Source organism: Ovis canadensis, chromosome 2 (assembly GCF_042477335.2).
Source record: "Ovis canadensis isolate MfBH-ARS-UI-01 breed Bighorn chromosome 2, ARS-UI_OviCan_v2, whole genome shotgun sequence".
Lineage (NCBI taxonomy): Eukaryota > Metazoa > Chordata > Mammalia > Artiodactyla > Bovidae > Ovis > Ovis canadensis.
Genome location: NC_091246.1, coordinates 90,765,952 through 90,779,594, shown reverse-complemented (window position 1 = coordinate 90,779,594; position 13,643 = coordinate 90,765,952). Strand labels below are relative to the sequence as shown.

The window sequence follows — 13,643 nt, the reverse complement described above, 5'->3', positions numbered from 1 at the left end:
AATTACACAGTCTGTCACGTGGGTACTCAGTGTATTTGTATAATATGAATGGAACGAAGGAATAAACAAATGTAACCACCCATTCTTTAATACAGTTTTAAAATGGGGTGTGGATTTTCATTTTTGAGTAAAGAAACTCATTTTCTATGATTTAATAAATAGAACAAAGTACAAATTTAATAACACAAAATAATAAACATGTTTTAGAAATTTTAATATGATGTACAGATGAAATGTAACTTAACAAATTTCCTAATTTTTAAGTATGTTAAATGCAAGAAGGTATACATAAATCAGCAACAGATAACATCAGGGCAGGCATCACATAAGGACTCATGCCCCTAGGCTGAATACTTTAAATCTACTTGCTTATTATTAATGCTGGCAAAGTATCAGCTAAAGTAATTCAATGAATTTGGTGGCTGGAGCAGAGATCAGTCTTCTGAAATGAACACAGGTGAGTGTACGAGGGTGATGTGGCATCTTAGTTGGTGAGAGTCACCTCAAGGTGAGTTCAGATCTCCACCCATCTTTCTTAACCTTTCTTGCAAGGTGGTTGATGAAGAGAGGGCTCTCATCATCTCCACTCTGACGATTTCCCAGGCGCAGTCACTGTATTCCTTCTCTTTCAGGTAGAAATGGATGCCCTGGAAGTACTTCTTCACGGTCAGAATGGGGCCCATCCTTCCCAGCCCAGAGTCTTTCTCTCCCGTCACTGGACCCAGGCAGGCATCCAGGTCGTCCAGCTGCTGATGGAGTCCAGTGCAGAGCTGCTCCAGGAGGGTGGTGTCCCAGGCAGCAGAGGAGCGCTCTGTGTGGAAGAGGTTGAAGCACTGCTGGAGCATCTCATGGAGCACAGAGATGGCCTGGGCCTCCTGGAGCTGGTCGCCCTCCACCATCTTTCAGGGAAGACCAAAGTCTTTTCTGTCCTGCAGACAGGAATAAGGGGAGAGTCTGTTCATTCGGGCCAGGAGCCTGAGGTTCTCCTGGGCATTTAGCATGTGGTTTTCAGACAGGTAACAACCCAGAGATCCTCCCAGGCCATAGCTGACCAGCACCAGGGCCATCAGTAGAGAGAGCAAGAAGGCCATGGGGAAGATGCGGCTGCTGCCGGGCTGGCTGAGACGGCGTCTGGGGGAACCTTCAGGTAGGTTCTCTGATGACGATCGTTCTAAGCAAGGCTTTTAAATAGGGAAGATGGTACTCATTATTTCTCTCTCACTCAAAATTTCTCTCTCACTTCCTGTTTGTGTTTTCATTTAGATATTTTCTACTTGACCTAGAAAATATAGTCAATCTAAACTCTTAATTTTTATAGTAAAAGTTTAATTTTCCCAATAAAATTTGGATTTGTCAATGTAAATGTATATCAATTAAATGAGAAACTAAATAAAGGCTGAAGTTATGTAAGTATGGAAAGACTTATAGACATGTACATAGTAATTATGTACAAATTTAGGTATAATATATATAAACATTCCTTTTGTTTATCTTACGTCAGGAACATAATTTTCCCTTGATTCTTAACTGCATTTTTCCCTCCTTATCTTACACATAGGAATGCAGAATCACTCAGGCCATGTTGATTTCTGTATTTTCTGTCTCACAGAGGATAAGCTTGTAATTAAGGGTGAATGAACTACTCGGGTGTTTCTGTTCTTTTGAGAAAATTCATTCAGGTTCCTGAGATTACATTTCACTGGGGCCACAGGATCATGAGAAGGGACCTTCATATCAGTAAACCAGGATGACACAGTCATCAAGAGCTTAAAGCCCTCCAGGGCGCTGAGGAACAGGGAATACACCTGTGGGCTCAGTTCAGTTCAGTCACTCAGTCATGTCTGACTCTTTGCAACCCCATGAATTTCAGCACGTCAAGCCTCCCTGTCTATCACCAACTCCTGGATTTCACCCAAACTCATGTCCATAGAGTCTGTCACGCCATCTAGCCATCTCATCCTTTGTAGTCCCCTTCTTCTCCTGTCCCCAATCCCTCCCAGCATCAGAGTCTTTGCCAATGAGTCAACTCTTCACATGAGGTGGCCAAAGTATTGGAGTTACAGCTTTAGCATCAGTCCTTGCAAAGAACACCCAGGACTGATCTCCTTTAGAATGGACTTGTTGGATCTCCTTGCAGTCCATGGGACTCTCAAGAGTTCTCCAATACCACATTTCAAAAGCATCAATTCTTTGGCACTCAGCTTTCTTCACAGTCCAACACTCACATCCATACATGACCACTGGAAAAACCATAGCCTTGACTAGACGGACTTTGTTGGCAAAGTAATGTCTCTCCTTTTCAATGTGCTAACTAGGTTGCTCATAACTTCCAAGAGTAAGCGTCCTTTAATTTCATGGCTGCAGTCAACATCTGCAGTGATTTTGGAGCCCCCAAAAATAGTCTGACACTGTTTCCTCTGTTTCCCCATCTACTTCCCATGAAGAGATGGGCCAGATGCCATGATCTTCATTTTCTGAATGTTGAGCTTTAAGCCAACTTTTTCACTCTTCTCTTTCACTTTCACCAAGAGGTTTTTTAGTTCCTCTTCACTTTCTGCCATAAGGGTGGTGTCATCTGCATATCTGAGGTGATTGATATTTCTCCCGGCAATCTTGATTCAAGCTTTTGCTTCTTCCAGCCCAGCGTTTCTCATGATGTACTCTGCATGTAAGATAAATAAGCAAGGTGACAATATACAGCCTTGATGTTCTCCTTTTCCTATTTGGAACCAGTCTGTTGTTCCATGTCCAGTTCTAACTGTTGCTTCCTGACATGCATACAGATTTCTCAAGAGGCAGGTTAGGTGGCCTGGTATTCCCATCTCTTTCAGAATTTTCCACAGTTTCTTGTGATCCACACAGTAAAAGGCTTTGGCATAGTCAATAAAGCAGAAATAGATGTTTTTCTGGAACTCTCTTCCTTTTTCCATGATCCAGCAGATGTTGGCAATTTGATCTCTGGTTCCTCTGCCTTTTCTTTTTTTTTTTTTACAATCTTAAAATAAATTTACATGAATCATAGGACAGTAAGTGCTAGGAAATGTTACTGTTTTGTCCGTAACAACACTTAAGCAACAGTTTTATTAGGAATGAATGTTACAGAAACTGTTGGCTCTTAAATCTAAAACACTAATGTGTGGATCAGGTACATTTGATCAAATATATCTTGAACATCAGCAATCCCCTATCACTTTGACTTAGCTACTTGAATATAAAACCTGTTCTCACCATCTTTATTTATTTGCCCATTCAAAAGTTTTTATCTTTTGGGATTTTGACATCTTTTAATTAAAAACTATGTATACACAAAGAACTGTAAAGCCAACCACTGCAGTATATAATGCTAAAACACTACTGGTATAAGAATGTTAAAATAGTCAACCTTAAAAATCAATAAAAATGGGATAATGTATTAATACTTAAATCAAGTTCTCATTAGAGTTCGTTCTGGTTTTCAGAAAACCAGACGTCTCATTTCTAACTTCTGATGACACATTTTGTATTCAACAGAAGCATAAGAGGGATTATTCTCTTGCAATTCTAACAAACTTCAGCCTATTTTATTTATCCAAGTTACCCCTATATTCCTCTACTTAGCGATGGTCATTAGCCTCTGCTGTACAGAATAAGCCTTAAATAATCCAGATTAGAATGTTCAATGAGAAACCATTTTCCACATGAATTCCTTCAGTAAATACACAGTGTAACATAGTATATTCTTTAAATTGTGCACATTCTTAGATAAACTTTGGTAAACAGAGAGAGATACTTCAGAAAAACATATTGAAGTGATTTCATTTAAAAAGGTTATTATGTATTTGTTAAAAAAGAGGATCAACATCAATATCTGAAATTAGTGTAACTATAACAATGTTTAGAATCTTAAAAAGTTCAACTTTTTCCTCTTTATCAGGCCAGGCACAGGGAATCCTTTTTGAAGAGATCTTCATTTCAGGAATGAGAAGTTTCTTAATTTGTCCAATTTCTGTTCTGCTCCAATCTTCTTTCAATACTTGGCTTACTCGAGGATAAATTTCAACAGGTTGGACCTTAGGAAGCAGTCTTTGTTTCAAGATCTGCACTCGTTGGCGGACATTGTCAACTTTTTCAAGAAATTTAAGTGGAGCCTCTTCTTGTAAAGATGTTGTCAGTGTCACTAATTCAAGCTGCTGCTCTCTTATTTCTTTCATTCTTTCAATCTGTGGAGTATATTCTTGATTAATCAGATTGCCAACATCACAAAGAGCTGTTAGGAAAAATTTTTTTTTCTGTTCTAATATATCACTAAGCTCCTTAAAATACTGGAGAACAACTGCCTTATCACCTTGGACTATTTTCTCTGAATGAGATTTTTGTTCTTCTAGCTTTTCAATAAGATAAGTAAGATCTGTCCAGTGTGTGTCAGTTAACTGTTCAAGCAGTTTTTGAGGTGTGTCCTTTTCTTTCATATAGGCACTCTGAAGGTCGTCTATAGGATGACGGTGATGCTGACCTATGGTAAGGCAATGACCACAAACCAATTTTTTATCCAGGAGACAGTAAACATTTAAGGGCTGCCTATAATGCTCAGGGCAGGTGATGATATCTGGATGGTCTTCTTGCTGGTACTTTTCAATAATAGCCCTTAATGCAAAATTAACAGGTAAAGATTCAATACCACTTGGAGCAATTTCAATAATACTTCTGCAGTTAGGGCACTTGAGTGGAATGTGTAAAGGTCTCCATATATAAAAGTTACCAGTTGCCTGTAGCACATTTTCCAAACAATTTCTACAAAATGTATGAGAGCATGGTAGTACACAAGGATCTTCAAAAATACTGTAACAAATGGGACATGTTAACTCATCCTCAAAATTGTGCATTTCCATTTAGTTGACTTTCTGGTTTGGAGACTGAATATATAGCTTCTTTAACTTTTTCGGATTATTTTATCCTTATTCGTGAGGACGGGAAACAGGCAACTCCACTAGCAGCAACAGGGTTGCCAGCCTCCGGACGGTGCTGAGGGCTGCTTGGCATCCCTGCCCTCCTCCTCCTCTGCCTTTTCAACAGCTACCAAATTGCAGCTACTCCCTAAGGTGGACCCAAGGCAACTCAGGATGTGAAAAAATGCAAGATGCAAGAAAATGCAAGGAAAAATGCCCCAGGAAGCTAAGATGCAGAAAGGAATGTTTTCAGTGAGCCCAGACACTTGCGTCTTCCCATACAAAGGAAAAGTGCTAAATTCCTTAACTTGAGATAACTGGTTTTCTTAAATTCTCAAAAATACTTTGATGTTCACACTACATCCCCTTTCTTGCAAACTCCTATATAACCTGACTCTTCCCCTCAGCTCCTGGGAGCAATTCCCTCAGGGTGACTTGAGATACTGTCTTCTGAATTCCCACTACATAATACATAACTGTCAACTTTTAGGTTGTCACTATTTCTTTATTTTTTAATAACTTATTTATTTTAATTTGAAGCTAATAACTTTACAATATTTTAGTGGGTTTTGCCATACATTGACATGAATCACCCATGGGTGTACATGTGTCCCCCATCCTGAAACCCCTCCTGCCTCCCTCCTTGTCCCATCCCTCAGTGTGGTCCCAGCGCACCAGCCCTGAGCGCCCTATCACATTCATCACACCCGGACTGGCGATCTACTTCACATACGGTAAATTACATATTTCAATGGTAATCTCTCAAATCATCCCACTCTCACCTTCTCCCACGGAGTCCAAAATTCTGTTTCATACATCTGTGTCTCTTTTGCTGTTTTTCTTTCTGACTTATTTATTTCACTGTGTATTATAGGCTCCAGATCAACAGTCAGGAACAATATAAGAGACAGCATGGTTTCTTTCAACCTAATTTTTATGGTAGACCTATAGTCTTCCACAGGTTGTTCCAATACCCCCACCAGGAATCCTGCTTCTTTTCTAATGCATGTATGTGTGAATATTCTAATCCAAGATAATTAATTGCCTCTCCAGCACCACCTCACTCACAAGGTGGTTATCACCTCTAGTAGCACTTTTCCTCTGAATGAGTGTCCTCAACCAAATTCTCTGGGCCTCACTCATGAGGGCAGGCTAACCACATCCTGAGAACTTCAGAATTCTACTGTGGAGGGGCTTGTCTCTTTGCTTGCAAAATCATTCATCTTCCAGGATCCCCACCCTCTCCCTGGAGTGTTTCTGTGAAGGACCCGAGTTCTCAGTGATGACCTCCTCTTCTGACCTGTGTCCCCAGGTATCAAGGGTCAGCAGCCAAGATGCTGAGAGCTAAAGTGTGGTTTTGTCTACATGTGTGAGTGTTAGTCACTCAGTCGTGTCCGATTGCGTCCCTATGGACTATAGCCCGCCAGACTCTTGTGTCTCTGGGATTTTCCAGGTAAGACTACTACCCAGGTGGTAGCATTATCCAATTGCAATAGTTACACTTAATAGGCAATGTTTATTTTGCCACTGCAGCTTCTATCATTGAAACCTTTTATTTAAACTATTGAACATTTGTTTTCCTCAGAATTTCTGAGTTGGCTATAGGGAATGCAGAGGTAGTATTACATATTCTTAGAAGCTTGTATCACAGAAATCAGTGACCTTTAGCTGTTCATGCAGTACATCTGAATATTGGGCTGACTTGTCTATCCATCTCTGTTTCGTGCTGAGAATTTGGAGCCATGAGGCCAGGCTGTGTCAGGGAGATATAGCCTTGTTTCTTTACTTACTCATGATGTTTCTTTTAAAATTTAAATAACAATAAAAGGTTTAGAAACTTATAATTAATTATATAGTGATTTGCTGGTCAAAGTTTGTTTCTCTCCTCCTGGGTTATGTTCCATTTCATCCTATGGTTAATACAAAGGGAAATAAAAGAATGGCAGAGGGGCTTCACCTCGTTTTCTGTGATTTTCAAGGCTTTGGATATTTTGTCACTCATTTGAACTTTCCTAGAAAGCAAACCAGTAGATGTTTGTGGGCAAAAATAAAACGTGTATATCTGATTGTGATGAAAGTGAAGAAAGATAAGTGACATTTCTGCTGACAAAATGGCAAAGTGCAAGTCAAATCTAAAAAAACCTCAGCCAAACAGTGGAAGAATCATGATCTTTAAAGGATGTTAAACAGTCACAAAGACAAGCATGTGTGGGTGTGAAGTCACTTCAGTCATGTCTGACAGGCTCCCTTGTCCATGGGATTCTCCAGGCAAGAATACTGGAGTGGGTTGCCATTTCCTCCTCCAGGGGATCTTCCTGACCCAGGGATCAAACCCAGGTCTCTTATGACTCCTGCAGTGGCAGGTGGGTTCTTTAGCACCAGTGGCACCTGGGGAGCCCCCAGAAAGACAGCCAGATGAGTCCAAAAATTATCCACGTAGCCTTGCCCCCGAAAGTTTCCCTGAAGTGTTGCAGGAAGAGAAAAAAAAGAAAAACCCAAAACTTACTTAATATACAGGAGAAGGAAATGACAACCCACTCCGGTTTCCTTGCCTGGAGAATTCCGTGGACCTGGAGTCTGGGGGTTACAGTCCATTTCAGTTCAGTCACTGAGACGTGTCTGAGTCTTGTGACCCCATGGACTGCAGCACGCCAGGCCTCCCTGTCCATCACCAACTCCCAGAGCTTACTCAAACTCATGTCCATTGAGTCGCTGATGTCATCCAGCCATCTTATCTTCTGTCACCCCCTTCTCCTCCTGCCTTCGATGTTTTCCAGCATCAGGATGTTTTCAAAGCATCAGTTCTTCGCATCAGGTAGCCAAAGTATTGGAGTTTCAGCTTCAGCATCAGTCCTTCCAATGAATATTCAGGACGGATTTCCTTTAGGATGGACTGGTTGGCTCTCTTTGTATACAGTGGGACTCTCAAGAGTCTTCTCCAATACCACAGTTGAAAAGCATCAGTTCATCAGCGCTCAGCTTTCTTTATGGTCCAACTCTCACATCCGTACGTGACTATTGGAAAAACCATAGCCTTGACTAGATGGACCTTTGTTGACATAGTGATGTCTCTGCTTTTTAATATGCTGTCTAGGTTGGTTGTAAGTGACAAATGTGGTCCACTGGAGAAGGGAATGGCCAACCACTTCAGTATTCTTGCCTTGAGAATCACATGAACAGTATGAAAAGGATACAGTCCATGGAGTTGCAAACGGGCTGTACTCAACTGAGCAACTGACATGTATTTAACCTAGAAATTAGAGATCTCTGAGAGTGTCGGTTCCTAGGCAGATTAATAAGAAGCCTAGGGACCCCAGGGAGGAGAGGGGCTCTGGGGCCCTCCAGGAGGATATAGGGTTTGGAGTTCTCAAGGAGAAGAAGAAAAATAACCTTTTTTTTCCAACATTGGTTTGTCTTAGTCAATAGAACAATGTATTTTGCTCAAGGACATGTTTCTCCTTAAAAGAACCTGCTGACTTATAAGATGTATGTTATGGGAGTGGGTGTGGTAAGATGTTTCTATTTTTAGTTCTAATCCCATTATCTTAAAATGTATATTGTGAGAATGGATCTAGTAAGATCTGTAAACCTTGAGACTTTCTTTGATTAATTGTTATCAGTCAGTTCAGTTCAGTTCAGTTGCTCAGTCGTGTCCAAATCTTTGCTACCCCATGAATCGCACCACACCAGGCCTCCCTGTCCATCACCAACTCCTGGAGTTCACTCAGACTCGTGTCCATCGAGTCAGTGATGCCATCTAGCCATCTCATCCTCTGTTGTCCCCTTCTTCTCCTGCCCCCAATCCCTCCCAGCATCAAAGTCTTTTCCAATGAGTCAATTCTTTGCATGAGGTGGCCAAAGTACTGGAGTTTCAGCTTTAGCATCATTCCTTCCAAAGAAATCCCAGTTGAAAAGTATATAGCTCCCTCCTTAAGGCTAGTGAGTAGGGCACTGTCCATCCCCCTTCTGATGTCTCTGTCAGAAGTTTTCTCTGTCCCTTTTTATGCTTTAATAAAACCCTGCTATACAAAAGCTCTTGAGTGATCAAGCATGGTCCCCCGTCCCAACGCTAAATCTACTTTGGAGATCAGGCATCCGACTCCTTTACAGTAAGCTGTCAGCCCTCTCATCCATTAATTGGAGAGAAGCAATCTAAAGATGAAGTCTGTAACCTGAAGGAGAGATTTGAGAGATCTAGTCTATATTGAAGCCCTTCCCTGCTGCTTCATCAGTAAACCCATACACACACACACTGTCTCTCTCTCTATTCCAGGTTAACTTCCTCATTTACAGTATACCATTACCTTACTAGTTCTCAATTCAGCTCAAGTAGGTACACCCCAGGCTATTGGTTGGCAACAATTGTGTTCTCTGAAATCCTCTTTGTGTCTGCGTGCTGTCTTACAGACTTCCCTGATGGCTCAGACAATAAAACCGTCTGCATACAATGTAGGAGTTGCCAGTTCGATACCTGCATTGGGAAGATCCCCTGGAGAAGGAAATGGCACCCACTCCAGTATTCTGCCTGGAGAATCCCATGGACAGAGGAGCCTGGTAGTCTACAGTCCATGAGGTCGCATAAGTGGGACACGACTGAGTGACTTCTTCTCTCTCTTACTACTGAGTCAAGGTGGAAGGGATGCAGGTGCAGTTATTATTCAAAAGGACATTGAGAATTTTCTCCTGAAGTCAAGCAACCGACAATGTACGCTTTAGGGAAGAGTTAATGTACCTTCAAACAGGAGCTATTTCCGCTGATTTCTCTTGTTTTTTCCTACCCAGAATGCCATGGTCAAGGCTCCAAGGGTGTTAAAGTAGGTAAAGCAAATGATAAACCTGTAACCTTGGCCAGCTGAGCAGCCTGGAAGCCAGAAACATATCTTGACATTTCACTCCACACAGCTTCCTTAGCTGTGAGTATTCCTGAAGCTGGGAGTATTTTCCTCTCTAAAATATGAAAGCTAAGGAAGAAGGCTTTTTCAAGTTATTGGTGTCAGTTCTTTCCAGGAAAGGTCCTCCTTGAGCTGTTGTAACAAGACATTCATTCCCAAAAATATTCATCTCAAGAAAAACAACAACCACTTATTTAAGAGTTTCTGAAAAGCCTAGAACTTTCCCTCAAACTTTTAAGAGGTGGCCTTGCACTGTGGGCTTCCCTTGTGGCTCAGACAGTAAAGAATCTGCCTCCAATGTGGGAGACCCAGGTTTGATCCCTGGGTGGGGAAGGTACCCTGGAGAAGGAAATGGCAATCCACTCCAGTATTCTGCCTGGAGAATCCCATGGACAGAAGAGCCTGGTGGGCTGTGGTTCATGGGGTGGCAAAGAGTCGGCACGACTAGGTGACCACGCTTGGCACTCTTAAGGGGAAATTGGTAACCAGAACCACAAAAAAACAGGAAAGAGCTGTATGAACGGCTGTGCAGGGGAAAGTCGAGCGAATCTGGAGAGCATACTGGGAATAACTACATTGTAAGGAAGTACAGGCTTACTTTCTTTTATCCCACTTCCCAGATAACTGCATTTTTTATACATTGAAGGTTTGTGACAACCCCACGTCGATTAATTCTATCAATGGCATTTCCAAAAGCCCTTGTACACTCACTGTCTTTGTGCTACACTGCAGTAATTCTCAGGATAGTTCAGAATTTCACCAACAAATCAATCTGAAGGTACAGTTGATCACTGGTGATTTTTAGCAATAAAGTATTTTTTAAATTAAGGTATATATGTATGGTCAGGCCACTCAGGATGACTGTTCTCTTACTCTCTCTACATCTCCTGCCCCACTAGTACACCCTATGCACATGACTGGCATTTCTCTGTACTCGTCCTGGCCCCAGATTTCATCTTTGTTATCAAAGCAGTGGTGAGGAGCATGTCCCTCTACTGTTTTCCATGATGACTAATGAGCCTACCTGATCTCACCCCTAGGACCAGCACTCTCTTCCCCCACCGTGCTCTCCCTCCTTCCCCGTTCCCCACTTCCCCACCCTCTACTCGCCACCCCTCCATTGCTCTCAGAATGAAGCCTGTCACCATATATTAATACTTCCCACCCCCAGTGCACCACACATGGTTGGGTGTTGCTCCAGGACCTTGCTTCAGACATGTAAGTGCCTCCCATTCATTAAACCACGCATGCCTCTGTTCTTGAAGGCAGATTCTTTCTTCGATCTTGAAGCTGGCAAACATAGGTCTTGTAAGCCTGCAGAGGACAACCCAACAATTGGTGGCAGGCAGGAGATGGCAGAAACTCCTGTGAGTACCAAGATATAGGATGGGGGATGGGAATTTATTGGGGTCATCCACTAGCATGTGGGGCCTCAAAAGTTGCTGGGTGATCCTGAGGTGGCTCTCCACTAACCCAGGGGGCCCAAAAGTTGCTGGTTCTAATCCCCAAACTGTAGGGTATTCCTGAGGAGGCTATCTACTACCATAGGGTTCCCAAGAATTGCAGGGGGAATCCCAGAAGCAACAGGGAAGTCCCTGGGTGTCTGTTCACTAGGACATGGGGCCTTTGGGTGGCTGTCCTTGTTGAATGGGGGCTGCCCAGAGATCAGAAGAACAATGGCCTCTGCTAGCTCAGCTACTGTATCAAAGTGAGCCTTTTGTTATTGGTTAAGCCAGCTTTCTGGAAGGAATGGTATTTCTCTTGTGCCTTTGCCATGTAAAGGATCTACCTGGGCTCTCTGGAACTATGGTCTGTGATTCTAAGAGTAAGGAGAAAAAAGTGCTTTTCGGTCAACTCTATAGAAGTAACCGTGTTTAGGTAACATCTATCTAAGAACGTCTCCCTGGATTTTGGTAACTTGAAACTAAGTGAAGAGAATTCATGGACTTTCTGTGCCATGTGCTTAGTGGTGTTGCACTCTTTGGGACCCCGTGGGCTACAGCCCTCCAGGCTCCTCTGGCCACGGGGATTCTCCAGACAAGAATACTGGAGTGGGCTGCTTATCCCTCTTCCAGGGGATCTTGCCAACCCAGGTCTCCGGCATTGTAGGCAGATTCTTTAGCAACTGAATCAACAGGAAAGCCCAAGAATACTGCAGTGGGTAGGTAGCCTATCCCTTCTCAAAGAGATTTTCCTGACCCAGAAATCGAACAGGGGTCTTCAGCTCTGCAGGTGCACACTTTACCAGCTGAGCTACCAGGAAGTCCTGCAGGCAGCTTAGTAAGATAGATAACATTATTTGTCTTTCCAGCATCATTTGGACCTAAAGCTTCCCGTGTGAGGACATTCTTTTCCTTTACTTCTCTTTGCAGTCTGTAGTATAATTGAAATAAAATTGTATTGTTGTTATGTCCTTCTGTGTAAGACTGAGAGTTTCCATGCAATAGGAGCTCCATTTGCTTTATTCACTTGTTTTCCTTGGTGAGAATTACACAGTCTGTCACGTGGGTACTCAGTGTATTTGTATAATATGAATGGAACGAATGAATAAACAAATGTAACCACCCATTCTTTAATACAGTTTTAAAATGAGGGTGTGGATTTTCATTTTTGAGTAAAGAAACTCATTTTCTATGATATAATAAATAGAACAAAGTACAAATTTAATAACACAGAATCATAAACATATTTTAGAAATTTTAATGTGATATATAGATGAAATGTAACTTAACAAATTTCCTAATTTTTAAGTATGTTAGATGCAAGAAGGTATAAATAAATCAGCAACAGATGACATCATGGCAGGCATCATTTCAGAACTCATGCCCCTACAGCTGAATACTTTTATATCTACTTGCTTCTTACTACTGACAAAGTTTCAGCCAAAGTAATTCAATGAATTCGGTGGCTGGAGCAGAAATCAGAGTCTTCTGAAATGAACACAGGCAAGTATATGAGGGTGATGTGGCATCTTAGTCGGCGAGAGTCATCAAGGTGAGTTCAGATCTCCACCCGTCTTTGTTAACCTTTTTTCAAGGTGGTTGATGAAGTGAGGGCTCTCATCATCTCCACTCTGACGGTTTCCCAGGCGCAGTCGCTGTATCCCTTCTCTTGCAGGTAGTCATGGATGCCCTGGAAGTACTTCTTCACGGTCACAATGGGGTCCATCTTTCCCAGTTCAGAGTCTTTCTCTCCCATCACGGGACCCCTGCAGGTGTCCAGGTGGTCCAGCTGCTGTTGGAGTCCAGTGCGGAGCTGCTCCAGGAGGGTGGTGTTCCAGGCAGCAGAGGAGCGCTCTGTGTGGAAGAGGTTGAAGCTCTGCTGGAGCATCTCGTAGAGCACACAGAAGGCCTGGGCCTCCTGAAGCTGGTCGCCCTCCACCATCTCCTGGGGAAGACCAAAGTCTTTTCTGTCCTGCAGACAGGAATGAGGTGACAGTCTGTTCATTCGGTCCAGGAGCCTGAGGTTCTCCCTGGCATCCAGCATGAGTCTCTGAGATAGGTAACAACCCAGAGATCCTCCTGGGCCATAGCTGACCAGCACCAGGGCCATCAGTAGAGAGAGCAAGAAGGCCATGGGGAAGACGCGGCTGCTGCCGGGCTGGCTGAGATGGGGTCTGGGAGAACCTTCAGGTAGGTTCTCTGATGAAGATTGTTCTAACCAAGGCTTTTAAATAGGGAAGACGGTACTCATTATCCGAAAATTTCTCTCTCACTTTCATTTGTGTTTTCATTTAGATATTTTCTACTTGACCTAGAAAATGTAGTCAATCTGAACTCTTAATTTTACAGAGGAAATTTAATTTTCCCAATAAAATTTGATTTGT

At 42.5% G+C, this 13,643-nt stretch overlaps 2 protein-coding genes and 1 pseudogene across 2 annotated transcripts; all 3 read right to left on the bottom strand.

Annotated features, from left to right (window-relative positions):
- Positions 1 to 503: 503 nt before the first annotated feature.
- LOC138434615 (interferon tau-like) lies at positions 504 to 1,091 on the bottom strand. The gene is given in 1 exon segment (XM_069579425.1): positions 504 to 1,091. A coding segment is annotated over 1 exon segment (588 nt).
- A 2,256-nt stretch (positions 1,092 to 3,347) lies between these two features.
- LOC138434614 (tripartite motif-containing protein 59-like) lies at positions 3,348 to 4,979 on the bottom strand (annotated as a pseudogene).
- A 7,859-nt stretch (positions 4,980 to 12,838) lies between these two features.
- Positions 12,839 to 13,393, bottom strand: LOC138434613 (interferon tau-10). The gene has a single exon (XM_069579424.1). It carries the CDS (start codon positions 13,391 to 13,393, stop codon positions 12,839 to 12,841), a length of 555 nt encoding a protein of 184 aa, XP_069435525.1.
- Between the last annotated feature and the right edge of the window lie 250 nt (positions 13,394 to 13,643).

What these genes read in the sequence shown, in the direction of transcription:
- LOC138434613 (XM_069579424.1), bottom strand. Translation starts at nt 13,393, where the DNA reads ATGGCCTTCTTGCTCTCTCTACTGATGGCCCTGGTGCTGGTCAGCTAT.